At 39.3% G+C, this 25,714-nt stretch overlaps 1 protein-coding gene across 6 annotated transcripts in view; it reads right to left on the bottom strand.

Annotated features, from left to right (window-relative positions):
• Positions 1-25,714, bottom strand: part of inpp4b (inositol polyphosphate-4-phosphatase type II B) — a 578,351-nt gene that overhangs the window by 307,503 nt on the left and 245,134 nt on the right. For 4 of the 6 annotated variants that reach the window (XM_017717647.2, XM_037538633.1, XM_017717648.2 and 1 more), the window contains one exon: positions 2,550-2,666. In XM_017717647.2, the coding sequence (XP_017573136.1) occupies positions 2,550-2,666 (117 nt within the window). Of the gene's footprint in view, positions 1-2,549; positions 2,667-10,817; positions 10,911-25,418; positions 25,671-25,714 lie in introns of those variants that run through there. The other 2 variants (XM_017717649.2, XM_017717650.2) reach the window with 2 other exon arrangements.

The following is a 25,714-nucleotide window of genomic DNA, read 5'->3' as shown; positions in this document are numbered from 1 at the left end:
CTGCATTAATATCATTAACTATATCAAAGCAGCTGACTACGAGGGCATTAATTATTAACTGACAGTCATGATATATTAACATATTAATAAAACAGACAGGCTCTGCATGCAATACCCAGAAGAGGGTCGGACGCCCCCCACACCGCAGAAACCATTCAAGCTCTGCAGTGAGAGGAAAGAAAAAAAAATTCTCTGCCTCATTCGGCAAAGTCATTCATCAACACACAAGCTAGCCATCATGCTTCCTGCTTCATGTCCCTGTGCATGAACCAGAGAAGATGCAGCCTTTTTATTTATTTTACCCAGCACACGTTGAGGCATCTAAAGAGCAGAGTGACCCCACAATCTAAACAGAGCACCAACAAGTATCTGTTCTCTCTTAAGTCACTTTAGCTAGAGCTATTCACAGCCTTTCAAAGAGACTGCAGTCACAAAGCACATTAGCTCAACTCACAGCAGTGTCAGGGGATCCGGCAACTGAATACTTGTCTTATTATACCCAAAGAAAGAGGCGACATGCGTATTAATGCAATTATGTAACATTCTTTGCCTCTGTGGGTTACCGCTGAATTAACCCCTCCAGCTCCAAGAACCCTTGAGCAGCAATGAGCCAAGAGAGTCTATTCATTAGAGTGATTTTACTGCAGTTAAAGGGTTTTATAGGCACGATGCAAAGCTTTCATGGAACAGGTAAAAAAAAAAAAAACAAATATATATATATATATATATATATATATATATATATATATATATATATATACACATATATTTATATTCAGAAGTGTGCTCTCTCTAGAGAATGTGTACTTCTTTTAACTTAGAAAATCTACAAACACAATAATACTATATTAATAATAACAATAAGAAGAAGAAGAAAAAGAATCTGGCCAAGGGAAGCCTACCATTTGCATAGAACTGTATATAAAATGAAAATTATCTTGTAAATAATTTCATTTATTTTTGTAAGATTCATAATAAACAACTCGTCTGCCAAGCAGCGTAGTTTGTTAACAGCCAGGCAACACAATGGTAAAAGATCATTAAATGAAGAGCACAAAGAGTTTCACCAACTTGGTGCATTAACACAGAATTCATTTGACCATGTGCAAAATTCAGTGTCCTGCCTCCCTTCGTTAGAGCTGCTATGCCCATCAGTCTTTTGTTTTAGGACATCAGGTAGCATCCATATCCCTTGCACTAACAGAAAAAAATGTTCTAAAGTGCAAAGAAAAAGTAGAGACGTGCCTACATGTTTAAGAAGTGGAAAGTTATAAATGCAATTTTTAATGAAACTAATTCAAATGATGCCACGTATACATTAATATGTATGTATTTATTTTTTTTGCACAGGATGTTTTTGATAGGAAATATGTGCACTGTACAGTCTGCTTGAATCTAATTTATCAAGCTGTCAGCAGCTAAGTTAAGAAAGCTAATTTGAGCCCTATTTGGACAGCATTAGGTTCCCATGGGAAGGTGGAGTAATGCCAATTTACCACAGGACATTTGTAATGTTTATAAATGATTCGCATGAGACAAGAAATCTCAGTTTAGATGGCAGAGATGGGAGTGGCTACTGAATTTATCAATGCTTTAAATTTAGCCATTATTTTGTTTACCCTAACCATTTACATTGCTGTCTTAAGTGAGTGCATTGAGTCATTAGCATCACGTTATCTAGGGAATTCACAGCAGTTGCCTTTACCGGAAAAAAATCAAACTTTTTTCTGTAATGTTTTACATGTTGTGAGTTACATATGTGAGATTCAACAGTAACATTACATATCGGCTTGATTTTATTAACAGAGAACAAACGAAAGCACTTCTCGAGTGTCGCCATACTTAAGAAACTCCATAAGATATGATTGCATTTTTACCAACATGTCAATTTGCACAGGATTAATATGAGGTTATTTCTGTGGTTTGTTTAAAGAAGTGAAAAAGGCACTGGAAGCCTTACTAAAGTGGGAGCGCAGAGTTGGTAAAAATGAGTTTAGCTTACTTTGGAGCAGTCAAAGTTTGTGTCTGTTTATAGTTTTAATACTGTAGGTTTTGACACTGTTTGGTTACAGTCTCTCCCTGAACTAACTATAATTGTGAGAGACACAAAACTGTTCATATTAAAGTGTACGATCATATCCAGTATCACGGTGTGAGTTTTAATAAAAAAAACATTGGGCTTTGGGAATTAATGAACCACTATATTACAGCCTAACAACTGATTACTAATTTGCTACCTCTTCTGTTCTCACTACAGGTTAGAGAGGTTACAGAGTTTTAGAGATGCTAATGTGATAGACTGAGACATTTAAATATCTTGAACACAGTTATTTGATATTGGCAGTTGTATGTGTGCATATCCAGTATTTCACAACGCTTGTATCATCGCTCAACGGATCAGAACTGGAACTAGCTTTTTTACAATGAGTAATAAGCCTTAAGATTAATGACGGAATAATAAGCCAAGGAGTTTAAAGGGCAACAGTCACGAATGAGAATGAAATCAATCCACTAAAGGAGGTCCTGCTCAGCGATCGCGCGCTACTCACTGTCTGGTGGCTCTTGTCCTTTACATCATAGACGCTGAGCTTGATGAGGCTCTCCTCATAGACGGGCCAGTCGGGGGACAGACTGACGCCTGTCAGAAACAGAGGGTCTCTTGTTCCCTGCCAGAGAGAAAAGACAACATGGAGTGAGTGAATGAGTGTCTGTATGTGTGAGAGAGAGTGTCTTAGCAGCATAGGGGCCACTGAGTGAGTCAACAGCTGCCCACAGCTCAGCACACACAAGTCCTGCATCCTGCTCTCCACTGCAGACAGGAGAGGAGACAAAGATAGCTTCACCACAGGGAGGCTGGAGGGAGGTGGGTGGGAAAGAAACCCACCACATCAGAGCTCATCAAAAGCTCCAAATACAGATTTACTACTGTAAAATTTGCCGTTTAAATGCTAATAAGTTACATGATCTTTATTATATGGTACACTTGCACAGTTTACATTAGAGCTGCAATTTTTTTGTGAAATGTGAAGTTCGACAAAGCTGTTGGAAATCATGTTTGACAAAATGAAAAGCGATAAATTATTAATAAAACAGAGTGCCTCAGACTGGATGACTGCTGAATCTGCAGACTCCTTCTTCTTGTTATGTTCACAGAACTTGAACTAACATCTCCTCTAAACAAATACCTAAAATACAAACCTACAAAATGCACTATTCACTACTGTGCAAAATAAAGATAAGAAATACATCAAAGCCATTATTTTCCATACTTAGTATGACCTCATATACTTTTAGTGTATGGCAATACCAAGCCCAACGCCATACTGAGCAACCTACTTAAAATAAAGCAGCTGTTAGTGTACATGAGAGTAATGGATCTCAACAGTTAAACCATTAACATCTGGCTGATTTTAAGTGAAGTGCATTAGCTAGCCATGCTGCATCGGTTACTCTGGAGCAAGCAGCTTCGCAATGGATAAAAGAGGGGTTTGTTCCATCAAAAAAGCAGTGCTGTGCAGCTTTAAGTAAAGTACATTTCATAGCTTTGATCTTCAGTTTCTTCCTAACCCTAACAGCCCAGCAAAAGCAGGAATCATGTCTGAGGGGCTCTCTCCTGGAGTTTTGTTTCTTTTAATTGGCTGGTTTATTTAGAGGCTGGCAGCTGGACATCTTCTAAAGCATTATAATATGGTTCTTTAGTGACTTACACTGTAGGCTTGAATTACCATGTACAGACAAAACCTACAATTTATATGCTGCCATATGCTGCAAGCCAAAAGTTGCGGGGCATCTAGCTTTTCAAAAATATTTGATAAAAATTGGCATGTTTTCTTTGTTGGTTTGCAACATAACATACTGAACACTACACGGGTTTATTTACATGAAGAATATCACATGAGACAATACAGCGTTTATCCCTCCACAGAACAGAGCAGGCAGCCTGCCAATGCTTTGATGAGAGAAAAGCCCAAGCTCATTTTACCCCTTGCCCCTACCACTTTGCCCTTAGCCCTCCGTTTTGCGCGTTCACGGCTAGGGTCCCAATTTTTTGTCCCAATTTTTTTTTTTCGAGATAGAGAGGTAGGGCGAAGTGTTAGGGCTGTATGGCCCTCCAAACGAAGATTTTTAGAGGCACACTCCAAACAGAGCATTATGAGAAAAAAACAAAAGCCGGTAAGATGGCTGCGCGAGCGACCAAAGAAACACACAAATGTAAGTATTTTTGTCCGTTAAAACTTACGTTAACTGTTGTATTATCTTAGTTTAATGTTGTTTCGATGTATTAAGGTCGTTTTCTTCATAACAAGCGCAAAAAATCGCTAACAGCATGCTAATATCTCAGTCTCCCGTCTCGAACTTTCCCGTTCCACCTTAAATAGTCCGGCAAGTAATGACGCCTGAGGCGCCAGAATGTAACTGCTCCACCATTTAAGGTGGAGCGGGAAAATTGGAACAAGAAGCTGGCGAATCAGCTTCGTATCACCAAAGCATTACGAGTGGGTGATAACAATAAATTGTCTTATATCCCCTCTTTGAAAGCATATGATGCCCTAAATGTAACTAAAGCCCTGCAGCGAGGCTGCTGATCTTCTCTGCTATGACTGAAGTCGGGCAAGGTTGCCTGCACAGCAACGCTAGTAGCTGTTAATGAAGCGATGTTTGTTTTTTGAGGGTCCCAGTTCGTAGGGCAAAATCTCAACCACTACCCCTTGTAACTAGCTAACTCAGCTCCAAGGGGTTAGGGTGGCACTCGAAAACAAGGGAGCAGGGGTAAAAAGAAGAAATGGGACTGGGCCTAAGTAACAGGCAGGCTAACGTTCGCTTCGCAATGTTCCGTTGTTATGTGTTATGTCCTTATTGTAATCTGTTAAATGAACTATTTTCAAATGTAAATATGCTTTAAATCCAGATGCAGATCTGACCACTGAGGTGAAGGCGAGCCGTGCTGGAGCAGCAACATCCATTCAGTCGGCTTTACTCACAAAGTTTCTAGGTTGTTAAAGGACATGTTGAAGATTAACGTTTTTCTGTAAACTAAAAATATCAGTTTGGGTTGATTTATTGAAATATGGTGCCCAGTAAGTGGTAATAAAGCCGTGAAACTGAAGTGTTGTGTTTCACCTTTGCCGATTCACTGACGAGGAAAACCGGTGACAGCTCCCCCTTGTGGATAACTGCAGACTTTAGCGATCAACTTTCTATTGCATTCTTCAAAACCTAATAATCAAATGCAGATCTGTCTACAGTTTAAACAAGTCTTCCTCAAGACTCTGTTGAGGAAAAATCCCATGCTTGTTCTCTATAGACATTTCGAAAAATCCTTAGATAAATTATATTTAAAGCACCCGATGAAACCCACCAGCTACGAGATAAATCATGGATCTGTCTATTTAATGTTTTTAACGTGGGAAAGAACTACTTATCCCAAAAAGCACCACGAATGATGTCAACCAATCACTTTCTCCCCATGCCAAACACTTTTCAGATAACTTCCGCATTGCATTTTTACATTTTCGGTGTATATTTTTAATTATGTATGCGTTTATTAATCGTTTATTTATATTATAGTCTTTTTTGTTTGCTTTTTGTCTATCCAATAAGTTGCTGAGCAGTCGTAGCACAGTAAATGTTATGTTACTACGAAAGAATGATTTTATAAATTAGATTAATCTGAGATTAATACTCATACGGGTTTTTTTTACTGATTAATGTGATCCCAGTGGACACACAGAAGCGCCAGCTGTAAGACAGAATGTAACTGTTAGTGATTTTTTGCCTTTTAATCATCCGGTTTCATGGAGCAGTGTGTCATGATGACTTGATCTATGCTCACAATAGCTGCCTGTGAGCTAACGTATCAAATTATATTGGCCTTGACAGAACTGACAACCTGCCCCTCAAACGAACTCTACTCCACAGCCTGCCTCGGATTTTAACCCCTTCAGTCACTCCTCTCCTCATCCCTAAATAAGCATACCGTGTCTAACAGGTAAACTGCTGTGGTGCAGTGTGCGGCTTTCAGACAGAGACCAATTCATAGTTTTCTGGCAACAAACCATGTCGTTGAAATTTCCATAGAAAGAAAAACATCTCTGATTTGTTGAAATTAGTGCACTACATTTCTTTACTAGGACTGAGGGAATAATATGTGTGTTATTTTTAAATAAAGTTGAAGCCAGATTATGGCTTCAATGAGATCAAATACCAACATCTCACAATCTTGTAGCCTGTGGTTTTAGTTTTAGTTGGCAGCAGCAGTTATAGAAGCACACAGCTAGAATGTGTTATTCATTTCAATGAATCCATTTTGGATGTGAATGGAAGGTGATACTTTCAAGATAGAGCTCATGTAGCTTTGATATACTGTATATTGTGTAGAATGATCAATATTTTTAATATGGTGATGTGTCAAACACTTCAGTACTCTAATTTCATTCATTCAGTGCTTTCAAAACCTTCAGTTTGTCATATAGATGAGCTAGCACCAGCTGACATTGTACTTTTTTTAAAAAAAGGCATCAAAACAGTGCTTAAGTGACCCTCATTAGTCCCACTATGGGGAAATTTCACCTCCACATTTAACCCATACATGAAGTGAAGCACCACAAACAAACTAGTGAGCACACACTAGGGAGATCACTAGCCCGAAGTGATGGGCAACCCTATCCGGAGTGCCTGGGGAGCAGTTGGGGGTTAGGTGCCTTGCTCAAGGTCACGTGCTGTTCGCTCTGGGGATCGAACCGGCGACCTTCCGGTCACAGAATGAACCTGTCAATCAGTCATGGATTTCAAATAAAAGTAAAAATTAGTTTCTCAACTAAGCTACTCTGATAAACTGAAAAAGTGCAGTATTGTTCAGTATTTGTTGGCTGGCTAAACAGGCTATCAACCAACAACGATTTCTATTAGCCTGCTGTGACTGCCTTTCAGTATTGTCTTTTGAGCTACTATGAATATCAACAGTGTCAGAGACTTTCTGCCATTAAGTATTTATTTTATTTCTATTACTTTTGTTTTTGTTTGTTATGCTTAGGTTCATACAGAATGGGTAACCCAGATGAAGCCAATATTAACTTCCCCCCCATGTCGTCCAGGTGGAACTAGGTCAGCACATACTCGCTGTGCACGGACAATGGACAATAGCTTTTGCCTGATTGGTCAGCGCTATGCGGCTGCTGCTTTGCTTGACGCTGAAGCCAGCTCAACTTTTTCACCGTGCTGTAAGTAACGTTCATGTCGCTTGCTATCCCAGAATCCCTTGCAGCATTTTTTCCATTACATATAAAAATCTCAGACACATGTAGGTTCACTGATAGTCATTAATTGCTACATTTGCACTGTAGTGAGTGTGACCCCTGGTTCCTGTCACCACCACTGTTAAGAAATCAGAGTTAAAAAGTTTCTTTACAACAAACCATTTCACATCAAACCACTCTGACTTTCAGTCTCAACCACTGAATATCAGACATGATCTGCCTCAAAGGTGGTGTGCCGTGCCTCTTGCAGGAAACCTTTCTGCCTCCTTCATCTAAAAACACAGCATTATTCTTCTTTTTTTTAAAAAATGTAACATTGATAGCATTCTTTGAAAGGCAATGCATCCCCAAACCTTTGACAGGCCCTGCTATAGTTCAGATGGAGGGGCAGGTATAGCTGCCAGCAGTACACCAGTATGCATTTGGCAAGTATTTGTCTAGCTGAAGGGCTACAGCAGCTAAACATGGTTTTCCAGGCAGAAGCTGCAGTGGGGAGCCTCCGAAACCCCACTGTGAAATACCCAGACCTACTCCAGCTCAAACAGCATCTGCTTTAAGCTCGGAGACCGCCCCAGCGCTGAGGGCTGCCCTTTGCACAGTTTCCCAGAAAACTCTGCTATTTGAAGGGATGGGGGTGGTTACTCGAATACCCAGATATCTGAACTCATCATAGCATTTGTGTGCTTAACGAGATGTTTGAATAAAGCATGTCTACTTTTTAAATCTTTTTAAATAACATTGAGCGAATAGAGCATGTAGAAAACGTGGCGACACAAGCAGCTGAGAGCATAGCTGTGGAAAGAAAGCATAATCAGTCTCGTTGAATTGGATTGAGTGCAGTAAAGCTAGTGTTGTAGACTGGACTCTGGATATTTTTTTTATTGTCTCAGACTTGTCTTGATAGTATCTGTATTCATGTTTGTCTCAGTCTTGACCACTGGAAAAAAATGATTTTTTGTACTTTTTTTCTTTTAACTGACACAAACAACCACTTGTCCAGGCTCAAATGACTGAAAAACAAATCATTGTATTGGTTTGTGTTTCAATTTGCCAATTAGCATTTACGTTGGTTGTATTTATTCACAGTGGACATGGGTTGGATTTATTGCAGTCGTAGGACTCATTCAGCACAGACATTTAGATTCTTTCAGAACAGGTATTTGCTGGAGTCATTCAGAGCAGGCATTGGTTGGAGTCATTCAGAGCAGGTAGTGGTTGGAGTCATTCAGAGCAGGTAGTGGTTGGATTCATTCAGAGCAGGCATTGGTTGGAGTCATTCAGAGCAGTCATTGGTTGGAGTCATTCAGAGCAGGCATTTGTTTGAGTCATTTAGAGCAGGCATTGGTTGGAGTCATTCAGAGCAGGCATTGGCTGGAGTCATTCAGAACAGTCATTTGTTTGAGTCATTTAGAGCAGGTAGTGGTTGGATTCATTCAGAGCAGGTAGTGGTTGGATTCATTCAGAGCAGGTAGTGGTTGGATTCATTCAGAGCAGGTAGTGGTTGGATTCATTCAGAGCAGGTAGTGGTTGGATTCATTCAGAGCAGGCATTAGTTGGATTCATTCAGAGCAGGCATTGGTTGGAGTCATTCAGAGCAGGTAGTGGTTGGATTCATTCAGAGCAGGTAGTGGTTGGATTCATTCAGAGCAGGTAGTGGTTGGATTCATTTAGAGCAGGTAGTGGTTGGATTCATTCAGAGCAGGCATTAGTTGGATTCATTCAGAGCAGGCATTAGTTGGATTCATTCAGAGCAGGCATTGGTTGGAGTCATTCAGAGCAGGTAGTGGTTGGAATCATTCAGAGCAGGTAGTGGTTGGATTCATTCAGAGCAGGTAGTGGTTGGATTCATTCAGAGCAGGTAGTGGTTGGATTCATTCAGAGCAGGTAGTGGTTGGATTCATTCAGAGCAGGCATTAGTTGGATTCATTCAGAGCAGGTAGTGGTTGGATTCATTCAGAGCAGGTAGTGGTTGGATTCATTCAGAGCAGGTAGTGGTTGGATTCATTCAGAGCAGGCATTAGTTGGATTCATTCAGAGCAGGCATTGGTTGGAGTCATTCAGAGCAGGTAGTAGTTGGATTCATTCAGAGCAGGTAGTGGTTGGATTCATTCAGAGCAGGCATTAGTTGGATTCATTCAGAGCAGGCATTAGTTGGATTCATTCAGAGCAGGTAGTGGTTGGATTCATTCAGAGCAGGTAGTGGTTGGAATCATTCACAGCAGGTAGTGGTTGGAGTCATTCAAGTAGGCATTGGTTGGAGTCATTCAGAGCAGGTAGTGGTTGGAGTTGTATTTGTCTCAGTCTTGGCTATTAGAGTCATTCAGAGCAGGCATTGGTTGGATTCATTCAGAGCAGGCATTGGTTGGATTAATTTAGAACACACATTGCTTGGATTCATTCAGAGTAGATATTGGTTGGATTCATTCAGAGCAGGGTTTGGTTAAATTTATACAGAGTGGGCGCTTGTAGGATACATTTAGAGAAGACATTGATTAGATTGCTTGAATGCAGGCATTAGCTCCACTAACCTGGAGTAAAAAAAGGCTAAAATCATATAGTGTCATGTAGCTGGCTGCACATAATCTAATGAATGTGATCTAAAATTTCTTTGTGATACTCAAATACTATTTGAACACACTGGTGTATTCAACTGATCTGGGATCTGCTTTCCAGGGTCAGTGTGTGGCTGTTTTTCTTATTCGTTTTAAAAAGCCCACATCCTACATTTTCCTTGTAGTTTATTTTTTATGTAACATAAAACAGTCATAATTCATTATTACATAACCATTTCTCAACTTCTTATTATCCATTAGAATTTAACAGACTGTCAAATGCCCATCCCTAGCCTTTTCAGTTGAAATGTACTCGACTGATCTGGGATCTGCTCTCTGGGGACAGCGTGCGGCAGCTGTTGTGTTTACACTGGAGTTTCCTTAGGCTGTGCCCTCCACCGTGGGGTGTGTCTGGAACGCAGACCCTCGAGATGGTGGGCAAGGAGGATAATTAGCACTAATTATACACACACACATACACGCACACACCTAGAAGTCCAGTAAACATTGCTACAAGCCATTTACAAAAGATCCCAAGATAACATTTCTAAGAGACTTCTTCCGTTCATGGGAAAAAAACTGACCTGCAATTAGTCAAGCTGGGATCAATAAAGGTGCAGTCTGTCTGTTCAGTTATCTGTTTATTGACTCAGCGGACATCTTTATCTTAACACATCAGGGCTCGTGGTGTCTTGAAGCATTTGGGTGCACTTGTGTAAGTGGTACACTAGGACACCCACGACAGCATACGAGGCCATGAACCTGAAGACCCGTGACTCACACTTTTCTCTGCCCTAAATTCTCCCACATACACACTACTTTGCTTCCTGTCATTCAGCAGAAGTTAGCTAAAACACTTTACCCTTTTGTCCCACTGCTGGATCCTAATAGTGACTAAGCAGTGCGCCACAGCAGGGACATAAAAGCTTTTTGAACGCACACAGAGCCATGCCATCCATTTAAGGACCATTACAGTCCAATGTCAACACTAATGTCATGCCACACTCACCAGCATGCCTGGAAATACAGCTAATGCAGAGTGGCCCTCAGCCAGTGGTGGACGTCAGGCAGATCCAGTTAAAATGTAGAAGTCAAAGCTAAAGTCTTCCTTCCCACAAGATTGCTGTTTAGAGCTGGGCATGTGCTCTGCAGCTCGGCAGCTCGCTTAATGGACCTCCTCAGCAAGAGCGGCTAAAGTACATTAAAACAGCTGAGCTGAGTTACAGGCAGGGGTGGGGTGGGGGGATGATTTTAGTCCCAAGTGACCAACTTGTTCCGTTTCCACTGATGTACTGAACTGAACACGCACACATATACAGTGGCCTCGAAAAGTATTTGGACACTTTACCCATTTAACCAATGGTAAACTTAAATAACTTTTAATGAAGTTTGTAAGGTCATTCTATAAAATGTTCAATAAAATGAGATTTGTATGAGAGAAAAACACTTTTAGTAGAATATAAGACTGACTGAATAAGCAGACTTTTGGGACCTTATTCGTCAAGGCTGCTTAAATATGAATACATGCAAATTTCACTGGCAGTTTTGTTATTCATCAGTTTCATCTAGGTACATGTCTGAGCAGTATACCTACTCTGCCTAGGAGCACATCCATTGGTACACAATCTGCTGAATGCTGTCCTTTTATTGGCTCCCTATCAAAACGACTACATGAATTAGGGTGTGCTTCATGTAAATGATATGTAAATGAGGTACTGGCAGGCTGGTGCTTGATTTCATGCGCTGACGCTAATCCATCATTTGTGCTCCAATCTCTATGTTTCTATGTCATGCAAAAGTTTCATAAACCAGATGAATCTGTATGCGCTCTTTTTTATGCAACTAGATGAATAAGGCCTTCATGAGGACATGACCAAGAAGGATTTCAACCAGACTGCACTGTACTGAGTACTGTAAAGCACAGAGGAGGAAGTATTAAAGTCTGGGGCTGTTTTCTTCCAGTGGTGTTTTTGAGCTTGTATTGATTGTTGGTATCATGAACTTAGAAAGATATTTTGGATGCATCCCACAAAAAATGACTCTGAAATATGCCAGCCACCTTTTGAAAGATAAATAAACAAATAATAAAAATATCTCTAACCCTAACCCTCATCTGCTTTAAATTGCCACTGAGCTTAACATTTTATTTCCTAACTACAACAGACCTAATACATTTTTAATGACACAAATGTTCAAACGCTTTTTGGGATCATTGTGTACATTGGTCCAGTACTGAAGGATCCAGTTTCGTGCTTTATGGCACATGATCAAGATTGATACCAACATGACCTAATGGTACTTAAGGCTGTCTGTCTCTATCTATGGTAACACTTGTAGCTTAAGCCAACAACAATGTTTAATCTTCCAGTAGAGGATAATGTTAACAAGTACTATAACATCACCAACAGCAGCACCAGAACAAACAATAAACTAGCATGTTGTGTTGATGTGTTGACTGGTATATTTGGAACGAATTGTTTGTAAAGAGTTTGACAGAAAACACTAGACTGGGCTCAAACAATCAAAGGTGAGATGCTCCTTTAAAAAAAGTGAAACATAAGCAGCAAAAATGTGCAACTCTCACCCTTTTTTTTATTTAGAACATTAAAATCATGACGTTTTCGGCCTGCTTCGCATTATAATAAACACGCTTTTAAAAAATGGACATGCACTCCACTTGTGAGGAATTTGGTAATCTGTTTTACGCTAGATATGAAGCTAATGCTAACACTTTGCGTCTATCAAGCAGATGCACAATTAACTAAGAACAGCTAGTTCCATCGGTTCCCTTTTTGGTCAGTTCTTGCTTTCAGATAAACACACAACATGCATGCACAACACGATTATACTAAGACACTAAATAAGCAATCCTCAGAAATGCAAACATGCATATATGACCACACACACACACACACACACACACACACCCTCACACACACACACACACAAACACACACACCCAAACCCACACACTTCATAAGCTTCAAAGACCCTTTTTTACGCAGTGGCGATGGTGTGACGTCAAATCCCTCTGCTCTTCTACTCTGGAGCCCTTTGAGACATTTATAGAGTGGGATTTTCCCAAAGTCCAGCAGATTAGGAGGGCTAAATTCTCCTCTGCACATGCATACCATGCACACACAGCGCCACACCAATGGCCAAAAATGTCCAGAAACTCCTTTGCTCTATTATACTGGACACAATAATCCAGTATTCCATTCTGACCTGAGTATAGAACAGTATTCATCAAACATTTGATAAACTTTGATAAATGCTATTGCCAAACCTTGCTCTTTGAACCTTAAATGCTACCAGCTCCATAGTTTCATTCAACTTGACAGTTACACAAATATGAATACATGAGTATTAATGTTTAAGCTGCCAGTATAGCAAAACTGCAAGTTGATTGCGGAAAATGTCTGAGCTTCCTCTTCTGAAATAAGTTGCATCCTTTGGATCCCAAATTAATCTAAACTCTATGTAAAATGAAAATGAACAGCAGGTGAACAAAGAAGAATAAACAGTCATTTAAACAGCTGTTAGCTGGCTAGTTAAGCCATCTGCTTAGCTCTGAGAAATGTTTGCTGTCAGGCTTAGGAAACCGAAAAAACTTTGAGTCGGGGGGTGGTGGGGATGGTCTCATTTTCAGCCTCATAATAACCCATCTTCTGATTTACTGTCTTGTCCACTTGTCCCGTGAAATCAATGCTTTGAAGGTATGTTGTTCGATGTGATCATGTGATACATTATTGGCATTTTGATTGGCTGTTTTATGAAACTTGTTTCACAGTGTCAAGCAAGTTACATGATGCGTAACATTAAGCAACTCGAGTGGACCTTAGTATCATGTAAGTTTCAAGCAACTAAAGTTGCATAGCAGTTTCGGGAAAGGCAAGCTTACAAGTCTGTTAGCTGGCTAGTTAAGCCATCTGCTTAGCTTTGAGAAACTCACGTTAGCTGTCATGGCTCAGGAAACTGATAAAATAGAAAACTACCAACTTTTCAGCCTCATTATAACCAGTGGTGGATAGTAACTAAGTAAATGTAATTTGATACTGTACTTAAGTATTTTTTGTGTATCTTTACCTTACTGAAGTATCTCAATTTTGAACAACTTTTTTGAACATGTCAAAATGAAAGAAGCACTAAGCAAGAACACCAATCAGGGCACAGCGTGCACTTTGTTTTGAGCTTGTTTTGACCTGTTGGACATACCGACCCATTGCAAGCATCGTAAAATTTTGTGAGTGTCTATTCCAACATAAACGATGAACTAACCTAACTTTGTGTACAAAGACCACAATACAGACATATGTACACATATCCAGTCGTGACTGGCGCAGCTTTATTCTGAATTTATACAAACACTTTCATTTTATAGTAAATTTGTTTTGGCTAGTTTATGTTTATGAACAGAGATCTATAGATGCAATATAGTAAATGAAAACTCATTTGTGAACCTGAGTTTACAGCAAGTTTTTTATTAAACTTAACCTTGTAACTAAGTTGCAAATAAATCTTAAACTGAAACTTTGCTCGTTTGAAAAAAGTTTTTTCAGAGCCACTCGGTTCTACCTAATGCAAATTGTTTGCCTTCATTGTTTTATGCTTATGATCATCGGTGTCAAACTAATTAATGTCATTCTATTAAAAAGAAAAATTTATGAAAGATTGTTTTACCAAGAGTGACACTGGAGTATTTTCACCTAAAATGAGTTCAAGAGAGTTCAAGAGTCTTGTTATATAAATGACAATAGGACATTAAAGTCATAATAAATTTTTTAGTACTTCTACTTTTGCTACTTAAGTACATTTGAAGGCAATTACTTTTGTACTTTTACTTAAGTGGAGGTCTAAATGGAGGACTTCTACTTTCACTGGAGTAATATTTTACCTTGAGTATCTCAACTCTTTAGCTCAACTACATGATTTGTGTACTTCGTCCAGCACTGATAACCCATCTTCTGTTTTACTGTCTTGTCAAAGTTGCCTGGTAGTTTCATAATGTCAGGCTTATAGAATCTTGGTAAAAAGGTCATGACAATAGTGCACTCAGTTTTTCTTAAAGTATCTACAACTTTTAAAATAAAGATGTCAAAAAGCACATTTGGAGTGATGCTAATAGAATAGGCCTTCTATTCTATTAGAATTGTATTGTAAATTACATTTGTGAAGGACTAGGAAAATATGAATGATGTCATTGTTCTATACCAATTAGAGTTTTTTTTTTTTTTTCTAGAACCGTGTAACACAGCCAAGTACCATTTAGAACCTTTTCTTTTTAGTATTGTAAACAGGATATCATTAATTTCAAATTATATTAAAATGTCCATCCTGGCAACAGTTGATATGAGTTATGTTATGGGTAGAGCATGAATAGGTCAGTTGTGCTGTTCTGTGAATTGGTGTTTATCCACAGTGTGCTGGACACTGGTTTGTGGCAGGAGAGCAAGAAGTATATAAATTCATTCCAGTTTAATCCTCTTTGACTGGTTTTACAGACCACTCGCACTCCTAAGTCTTTCCATTTTCCAGCTTTTCTTTAGGCCAAAGCTGTCCACACACACACACACACACACTTGAATGCAGAACATTTCATCTCGACCCACCACCAGCTCACCACACTGCTTACACACTTCTTTTGAGGTGAGACAAATATTAGCTATTTGACTCACTGCTTGGCTCAGACTCTCTCTCTCCCTTCTCTCTCTCGCTCCTCCTCTCTTTTTTCACACTCTCCTCTTTCTCTCCCTTCTCTTTCTTTCTGTCCCTTCTCTCTCTGTCTCGTTCTCTCTCTTTCTTTCTTTCCCTCTATGTCTCATTTTCAGTCTCTCGCTCCTTGTCTCTTTCCCTTCTCTCTCTGTCTTTCATTTATTTGCCTATCTCTGTGTCTCTTTATTTCTATCTTCTCTCTTTCTCCCTCCCTCTCTCAGTCGCTCTCTCTTTCTCTGTCTGTCTCTTTCTCTACCTCTTTATCTCTCCCTCTTGGTCTGTCTTTGTATCTCTCTGTCATTCAGTTTTTTTCTCTTGCTGCTATATTTTTGTGTCTCCTCCTCACTCTCGCTCTCATTCTTTCTCCTCTCTCTATTTAACTTTTTGTTTCTCTCTCTCCTTCTCTATCTCTCTCTCCTCTCTAGCTCTCATTCTCTCTCCCCTTCTCTCTCTGTATATATTGTTTGTCTCTCTTTCCTCCTCTGTCTCTCTCTCTCACTCCCTCCCTCCCCCCAAACCTCTCTCTTTGTCAAGTTCACTTACTCAATACAACACATGCATTTACACTGTAATTCACGCTCTGTTTTCACCAGATCTGGCAGTGTTACATTTTTGCTGATTCAGCAGTGTGAATTTTATGCTTTATTTGACAAAACACTGGCAGTAAGTGCTCTCTCAAAGCACCACAGGGGGCCCAGAGAGAGCAGATAGACAGACAGACAGAAATTTGGGATTCTATTTAATATTTAATAATATAATTCATATTTTAATAATATTTACATTTCAAATTCTATTTAATATTTGCAAAACTGAATATGTGGTTAAGCTGGGCCTGAACTACATGACTTTTAAACCCAATTTCAAAGAACAGATTTCAAAAACAGAGCATCACACACTTAACATCTTCACCAGTTTCCTTTTTTTCATGAGGGCACAAAGTAGATGACAAGGAAAAAGAGCACAGAGCTTGTTTTTACAGAATTCCAGACAGACCATAGAATCCTTAGAATGTCCTGGATTGTTATCTTAAGATAACGAGTTAATTATCTTCTCATCTCAAAACAAGAAAGTTGTCATCTTAAAATAAGTTGGCTATCTTGTTATCTTGAGATAACAAAAGTAGTTCTCTTGAGAGACTGAGTTCATTCTCTTGTGATCTCAAGATACCAAAGTTGTTATCTTGAAATTATGAGTTAGTTAACTTGTTATTGTGGGATAACAAAAGTTATCTTGAGATGATGATGATAAGAAATTTGTTATCTTAGAATAACAAGTTGGATATATTTTGTTATCTTGAGATAACAAAAGTTGTTATCTAGGGAGAACGAGTTGTCTTGTTATCTTGAGATAACAGAAGTTGTTATCTTGAGAGAACGAGTTGTCATATTATCTCAGGATACCAAAGTTATCTTGAAATAATGAGTTAGTCAATGAGTTGGCAAATGGAGGATCATACTTATTATTCAGCACAAGACAAAGGCAAAGGAAGGTGAATCCTCGCCGTCAAAGAAGTAAAAACATGAAAGGCGAAACAAAATTGAGACAGATGATGGCAGAAAACCTGATGGCCATTGTAGGTTCTACTATATGAGGGGTGAGGGAGGGGTATTCAGTTGAGTACTAGATGCCATTAAGTCTTACACGCGGCACTTTTATGGATGTAAAACAGCAGTAAAGTGTTATTACACCCACAATCTAGCCTGTTTATTCTATTTTTGACCATTTTAATATGTCAGGCAGGAGACAGAGTGGCACCTAAGCTGAAGAAATAACAAGCAGTCAAGTCAATGACTTTTGTAATTATATATACAGACTGGTAATGAATCATTAATGATTTCTTAACTTAAACATTTCAGCTCGAAGTCCTTTTACATGCTGATTTCATGGGGAAAAAAGAGACAGGTCTCAATATATAAAGGCCTGGAAAAATGCAAATATTTCCAGAAGGAAAGTAAATGGCTTTGGAAAATAGCCTTTAGGCTACTACTTTTTATGCAAGCTTGTTAAACCAGCAGCTCCAGTTTAAACTTTAATACGTCCATAAATTAGACTGTATAGCACCGAATCTACAGCAGGCCTAATGTCACGTAACAAACTTTTTGAGGAGGAGTTGGACTCGGCATTCTTTTTCTTCTGGATCTCTGACTGACGTGCCGTCGTACTTCATTTCCATACGTCACTCAGCATCTGCCATTCAGTCTCATCTGACTGACACAAGCGTCCACCGTGCATATATACTCCTACTAATCAATGCATGTCGCTCTAAACAGCCCATTAGGCATCTGGCAGTGTGATTGCCTGAAAAAAACAGTGCAGAGACAGACTTTCACTGCATGCTACTGCACACAATACAAGCTATACATACACACATATTGGGTAGAGGTTGCGTTTCTTTTCAACAATGTTTTTATGTATTTCACTTTTTTATTCATTCAGTTGTACTGTATGTATTCTATTCTATTTTACTTTACAATTTTTCAATCACTATTCCCAACTTTTGCAGTGTTCTCCAGTTTTCTTCTTTTTTTTACCCTTTGGTGTTGATGGCAGTAGTTCATGAAGTCTGCTGTTCTATTCTATTTTACTTTACAATTTTCCAATCACTATTCCCAACTTTTGCAGTGTTCTCCAGTTTCCTTCTTTTTTGTACCCTTTGGTGTTGATGGCAGTAGTTCATGAAGGCATGCTGTTGTTTCTTTATGAGCAAATAGGCCACATGCCTATTTTCACTTTGATACCAACAGCACATTCCAAAAAAGTTGGGACCGGGGAATATTTACCACTGTGTTTCATCGCCTCTTCTTTTAGCAACACTCTGTAAGTGTTTAGAAACTGAGGAGACCGACTGATGTAGTTATGAAAGTGAAAAGTTTTCCTGTTTTTGCTTAACACAGGACTTCAGCTGCTTAACAGTTCAGGGTCTTCTTTGTCATATTTTTCATTTCATAACATGCCAAATGTTATCAGTGGGTGACAGCTCTGGACTGCTAGCAGGTTAGTTTAGCACCTGGACTCTTTTAACACAGAGTCATGCTGTTGTAATAGGTGCAGAATGTTATTTGACCTTGTCTTGCTGAAGTAATCAAGGCCTTCCCTGAAAAAGATGTCATCTGGATGGCAGCATATGTTGCCAAAACATGTATATATCATTCTGCATTAATGGTTCCTTCACAGATGTCAGTGACCCATGCCATGTACGCTAATGCCCCCACCCCATACCATCATGAATACTGGCTTTTGAACTGTGCACTAATAATATGCTGTGGTCTTTCATCAGTCATTTTATTGCCCCATCCCAACTTTGTTGGTGTTGTTGGCATCAAATTCAAATGGGCATATATTTTTCAAAAATGTTAAAATGTCTCAGTTTAAACATTTGATATGTTGTCTTTGTATTATTTTCAATGGAATGTGATGTTTAAATGATTTGAACATCATTGCATTTTATTTTTCATTTAATTTTTGCACAGGGTCCCAACCCAGGGTTTTCTGTGAATAGCGCTGTAAAATAAAAAATCCAGCACTGTCCAAACATCAGAACACACTTCTTGTTTTATTTCCTGTCAAAGCTAAAGCCAACTACATTTATATTTAGTACATCAGTATTTAATATGTCCACATGTAAAGTTCAGTCTTAAAAGTCGGTTGCTTTTTCTGCCTCTCTCGATCCAATTAATCCCAAACACATTCAGTGATGGTGAGGTCTGGACTCTGGGGTGGTCAGTCCATTGTTCTGAGATCACCTTCTTTTTTGGGTTGCAAATTTCCTTTTCTCAGTAACATCTTGACAGGTACACACCCTTTGAGAACCATAGTGTTGAGTTGTCTTCTCACAGGAAGGATGGGCAGAAACATCTGAGTGGACCTTCATTGTCTTTTCTCTCAAAGATGAAAGCTTTAAGTACTGATGGTAACAGTTCTGGTGGTCTATCAGGGCTTGTTAAGCCCTGGTTGCTCTGCTCTTGCTCTGAAATTGTTGACTACACTCTGAAGAACACACTAAAGAACACTTCGAAGGATGGTTCTTTAAAGAACCATCTTTTGTAAATTAGAGAAGGAGAGAATAAAGAACTTTTTTAAAGTTTGTAGAAGCTCCACATAATGTAAAGGTTCTATACTAAATATAGGTTTGAAAGTACAAGCCAAAAACCCATAAGGAACCTTTATTTGTAAGAATATGAGTTTCTGGTGCCTAATTGGCTCTTTCTAGAGGCTTCTGCCAAATAACCAGTGTCTCATACCCAGTGAGTGAACTGTACAAACACTTTAAGGGTGGTGGTGCAAAAGACAGTGGAGGGTTCAAAACTACAAAAACCTCTGACAATATATTTTGTCATAAGCTTAAGTATATGTTGTACATCCATTGAAACTTAGTGCGTAAACCTCCAATAGGGATGTTAAAAAAATGTCTGGAGTAGACATTTGTCTTGATTTCTCTCTCTGACTGTGGGGGGTGGCATCCCCTTGCATCCTCCAATTCAAGCCCTACTCATTCCCAGGCTGATGCTTGTGCCTATGAGAAAACAGTCTACAGCCTGAGAAAGAGCATGACCCCCCACTGTACAGTCCCTCCTCATGAGAAAAAGCCAAACTAGACACCACCCAGATGGCTCTGGGAAACACATGGCATATCTCAAGCTTGATCCGACCCAGACGCCCCATATCGGCTTTATAGGCCAGGTTTTATCAGTGCGCCACTTGAGGTTAAAATAGTTTTACGAACTAGTGAGCTCTTAGATTGATGGGTTCTTGGATTCCTGGATTCTTTGCATACTGTCTGTAAATGTTTGGATATTTGGCTACCTGCTATCTGCACTTTCCACTGTTTGCCTCTGTTGCCTCCAGCACTGCTTCTGACTAAAGACAAGGGTTAGATGTACCCTTTGTCTAGTCAGTCCTATGGTTCCTATGTTATGGTATTCCAATTCTGACAGAGCTGGAGTGGAACTATGCCTAAGACTGGGTATTAAAACTGAATACCTTTATGTTACAGATCTAATTGCATCAATACTACAGAGCATTGGAGCATCCCGTGTCATTCAGTATCTCAACACCAAAGTGGTCAGATTGATCAGAATCTATGAGCCATTAAGTATACTAGTTTAAAATTAAAGTTAAAATTTAGACTGCCGGGGAATGTCTAAATTACATTTTGTATGAATATTATGGATGTAATTTCAAAGAATATATCGTAAAAACAAATATTTTCGCACCAGCACCAAAAAAATGGCAGAAAACATTATGTAAATGCTTATTTTGAACAGGCACTTGAATCAAAATGCCCCCAACATGAAAATACAGCAAGGAAGGTAGACTCTTCTAACCCCTAGTTACATAGCAAAGCCCACCCTCCTCAAATGCATTTCTATAACTAACACAACTATTTCAACAGCAACAACACATCAGCAACAATGTGTTCTTTTGTGGCACCTTCCGAGAGCCACTGTGCATGGCCACATCCCCTAAGCTCCCCGGCATGGCCTGTAGCAGGTGCCACAGTATTTGGTATGAAATTAAAGGTATCAGTATTGAAAATGTTTTGAACGATGTTCAGCCCTAATCACACCCCAGTTTCAAATGCATTGTGGGAGTATACTGTGGCCCCTTCAAAGCACATTTTGTGCTGCACCTTCTCATGTATGTACATCTGATGCTGAATGTGAAGGGGGCATGGGAGATGGGGGCTGTTCAGTGCAGCTGGGGCTCAAAGCTGGACCCAGCTGTTCAGACACCAGACCTCCAGAGCTGCAGTGGGAAATCCAACAGCAGTGGTCTCACAAACACACACACACACACACATGCATTTATATATGGATTGTGCGGGTATTAACCTGAGAAGTTCTGCGGCAGCTGCAGCCACATTCCATTCTCCTGCTTGTCTCTGTTGAAGGGCAAATCTACCAAATTTTTAAAAAGTTTATACATAATTCACTCAGTTCACCAAATTTGTTTGATGTCAGTGATTATTGTAGAGAAATCTTACTTTAAGACTTACTTTAAGATTTAAGACTTACTTTGTCTTCTTTACAGTGGTGATGATAGGAACCAGGGCTATATCTATATATCTATTTTATGTACTACATTACCAGTCGTGCCGCTTGAGCTTTTGTGTGTGTGTGTATATATATATATATATATATATATATATATATATATATATATATATATATATATATATATATATTAGTGATGCTGTAGATTTAAATTTTAGGCCAACAGTCTAAAATCTAAAAACAGTCAAATCTTTTCTTAAAGCTATTCTAATGTAAGGTCTCAGACATCAGGCAGCATATTTGTAACCACATCATCAACCACAACTCTCTGTGAGGGAGCTTTTAGAGGCATTAAAAACTCTAATGTCTGGCTCCACTCACTACTACTTTCTTCTTCTCCATTAAGTTTCTTAAGAAGGGGAGAACCTCCCAATAAACACTATCTAATAGATTTAATTATGTATGAATTTTCAAAATCGGTGGGATTCCCCTTTAAACGATAAAGAGGGCCAGCTTGCACCTCTGCACTGATGGCCAATAGTAAGCTTCAAAACATTACACATTACAGACATCTCATAGAAGCCCACGTCTCAATCTACAGTCTTAAAAATAAAGGTTCCTGGGTGGTTCTCGGCCTGGACACACAGTTTTGGGGAGAAAAAAAACATGAATTGGTATAGACCCTTTAATATTAAGGATGATTTACATAATCTTAAACTATAAAGGGGACGTCTTGCGATCTTTCAACTTTTTACTTAATTGCATGGGTCGGATGTAGACAAAGAGTGATTTGAGTAAGAGAAACTAGAGAAACTTAACCAAGTCAGAATTGTTCACAGTGGTGGTGATGGGAACCAGAAGTCCCAAGAATTTAATGCCTCTAAAAGCCTCTAAAAGTTCCTCTAAACTTAATGTATTTAACTCAATCATGACAGAGAGTTACACACATGATGTTGTAAGGCCAAAATAGTTCTCAAGTAAAGCTTACAGTGTTCAGATTTACCACCATTGCACCATTATCAGCATTACAAATTCAGAACTTCAAACTCAGAAGTGACATGTTGGTTCAATAGTCATTTTGGAGAGGAAAAAGTGGATATATATTTGTGTTGTAGACATTGTGACCCCTGGTTCCTATCACCACCACTGTAAAGAAATGGGCAAGTTACTCTACAATGAATTATGCAGAAATTTTGAAAAGTCAGTGGGCTTGTCTTTTAAAAAGGTTTTTCAAACTTGTACATCTCACACATGTCTTTCATGAACCCCTCACTGAAAGCCTCTTCTGGGAAACAAGTAGTTCCTCTATGGCATCCCTCCAAAGACCCACTTTTTGGCATGTTCATTTTCTAGAACATGTATTGAAAACTTAGTCTAAATCTCATGGTGAAAGTAAACCCAGGTGAGCCAACCACCATCCCTGACTGGATCAGATAGCTGCTACCCATCCTGCTGAAGCTGAACTGAGAGAGAAATGAGCTTTACCCTGATACTCTCCCCTGATCTTTATCCTTCCTCTAACATTACATCGCACTGCTCCATTCCTCCCATTCAGATGCTTTTAGAGTTGGAAAATAATTATGCATAATTTTTTGCAATAAAAGAGGTTTTCAGACATCATTTTGGAATAAACTAAATAAAGAGAACGTATGACAGGACTCTGATTAATTAATAAGTTTAGTGGGGGGAATGTTTGAAACACATTCAGCCCAAAACTCTCTTAGTCATGATTTCTAAAAGTGAAAACATTCAGCATCCTCAGCAAAATGCTTCATTTCTCAACAATGCGACTTATAGGGCATAAAAATATGCTATTCAGAGAATCAAAGCATTAAAATAGTTTATGCATGCAGTGGAACCACCACTGGACATCTAAAGGGTCTTCTAAAAAGCAAACTGGACTTCAAGGATGGTCTTCTTAGACATAGATTAAGCTTAATATTGGGCTAAATGTCAGCCATTTAGTGTAGGCATAGGCTTAATCTGGATCTGAATGGCTCTTAGGCCCAATAGTTTTAAAGGACATTTCCACCCATTTCTGAACACTTCTGCGCTATTACATTGCTCAGATGTGAAAAGTCACTCAGAGTGGGTTGATATGAAACACTATTATCGAGAAACTTACCAAGACATCTTACCAAGGTGTTCACAGTGATGGTGATAGGAACCCGGCATGTTTAGAGTATATATCATGGCAGAGAGCTACAACCCCAATTCCAATGAAGTTGGGACATTGTGTAAAACATAAACAAAAACAGAATACGATGATTTGCAAATCCTTTTCAACCTATATTCAATTGAATACACTACAAAGACGAGATATTTAATGTTCAAACGGATAAAATTTATAGTTTTTTTGTAAATATTCACTGATTTTGAATTTGATGCCTGCAACACGTTCCAAAGAAGTTGGGACAGGGGCAACAAAAGACTGGGAAAGTTGAGGAATGCTCAAAAAACACCTGTTTGGAACATTCCACAGGTGAACAGGTTAATTGGAAACAGGTGAGTGTCATGATTGAGTATAAAGGGAGCATCCCTGAAAGGCTCAGTCGTTCACTACTTTGTGAACAACGTTGTTGAGAACAATGTTTCTCAACATGCAATTGCAAGGAATTTAGAGATTTCATCATCTACAGTCCATAATATCATCAAAAGATTCAGAGAATTAGGAGAAATGTCTGCAAGTAAGCAGCAAGGCAGAAAACCAACACTGAATGCCCGTGACCTTCGATCCCTCAGACGGCACTGCATTAAAAACCGGCATCATTCTGCAACGGATATTCCCACATGGGCTCAGGAACACTTCAGAAAACCACTGTCAGTGAACACAGTTCGTCGCTCCATCTACAAGTGCAAGTTAAAACTCTGCCATGCAAAGCGAAAGCCATGTATCAACAACACCCAGAAACACCGCCGGCTTCTCTGGGCCCGAGCTCATCTGAAATGGACTGACGCAAAGTGGAAAAGTGTCCTGTGGTCTGACGAGTCCATATTTCAAATTGGTCTTGGAAATCATGGACGTTGTGTCCTCCGGGCCAAAGAGGAAAAGGACTGTCCAGTTATCAGCACAAAGTTCAAAAGCCAGCATCTCTGATGGTAGGGGTGTGTGTTAGTGCCCATGGCATGGGTAACTTGCACATCTGTGAACCCGAACTGTTCTGAAGTTGTACATCAAGCAAGAATGGGAAAGAATTCCACCTACAAAGCTTCAACAATTAGTGTCCTCAGTTCCCAAACGCTTATTGAGTGTTGGTAAAAGGAAAGGTGATGTAACACAGTGGTAAACACGCCCCTGTCCCAACTTCTTTGGAACGTGTTGCAGGCATCAAATTCAAAATGCAAAAAACAATAAAGTTTATCTGTTTGAACATTAAATATCTTGTCTTTGTAGTGTATTCAATTGAATATAGGTTAAAAAGGATTTGCAACTCATCGTATTCTGTTTTTATTTGTTTTACAAAACGTCCCAACTTCATTGGAATTGGGGTTATACATGTAGATTGCTGTAAGGCAAAACAAAGTCCCCCAAAGAACCCTACTTTGTCAGATTTACCACTATTTTACCTTCACCAGCATTACAAATGAACACAACAGACACATGTAGGTTCGCTGGTTGGTTCAGAAAGCAAATACAATGGCTACATTTGCCTTGTAGTCATCATGACACCTGGTTCCTATCACCCCCACTGTAAAGTAACTAGAGTCATTAAGTTTCTCTACAATGGACCACTTCACATCGAACCACTCTGAATGGTTATGCTTACATCCCAGTCTTTGAACCAAATTACGCAGATGTCTGACAAAATCAGTGGAATTCCCCGTATATTCAGCATTGAGCATCTTGGCAGTCAGTAAAAGTAAGAAGTAAACAAGTGAAGTCAGTAAAAAGTTTTCACACCTACCCTCCTCTTTAGCCTTCCCAAACACAAGCCCATGTCCACTGGCCCCTCAGTTCAGAGTCCTGCGTGCTTTTTCTTCCTTAAACTGGGTTTAAACCTTAAACTCTAAAGCTGTTTCCATACTGAGAGGCTAACACAGTGCCTTGAAACTGTATGCAAGAATAACAGAGCTAATCAGTACTTTATGGCTCCAGTGCGCTCGGTGGCTGCCCAATTTGGCATTAGCGTTTATCATGTGTTGTCACTACAGACCCACACGCAGCTTAACTGCAGTCAGAGCAGACTTAAGAAGAGTACCC

The sequence above is a fragment of the Pygocentrus nattereri genome, chromosome 5, assembly GCF_015220715.1.
Source record: "Pygocentrus nattereri isolate fPygNat1 chromosome 5, fPygNat1.pri, whole genome shotgun sequence".
Classification (NCBI taxonomy): Eukaryota; Metazoa; Chordata; class Actinopteri; order Characiformes; family Serrasalmidae; genus Pygocentrus; species Pygocentrus nattereri.
This window is presented reverse-complemented; position numbering and strand designations above follow the sequence as displayed.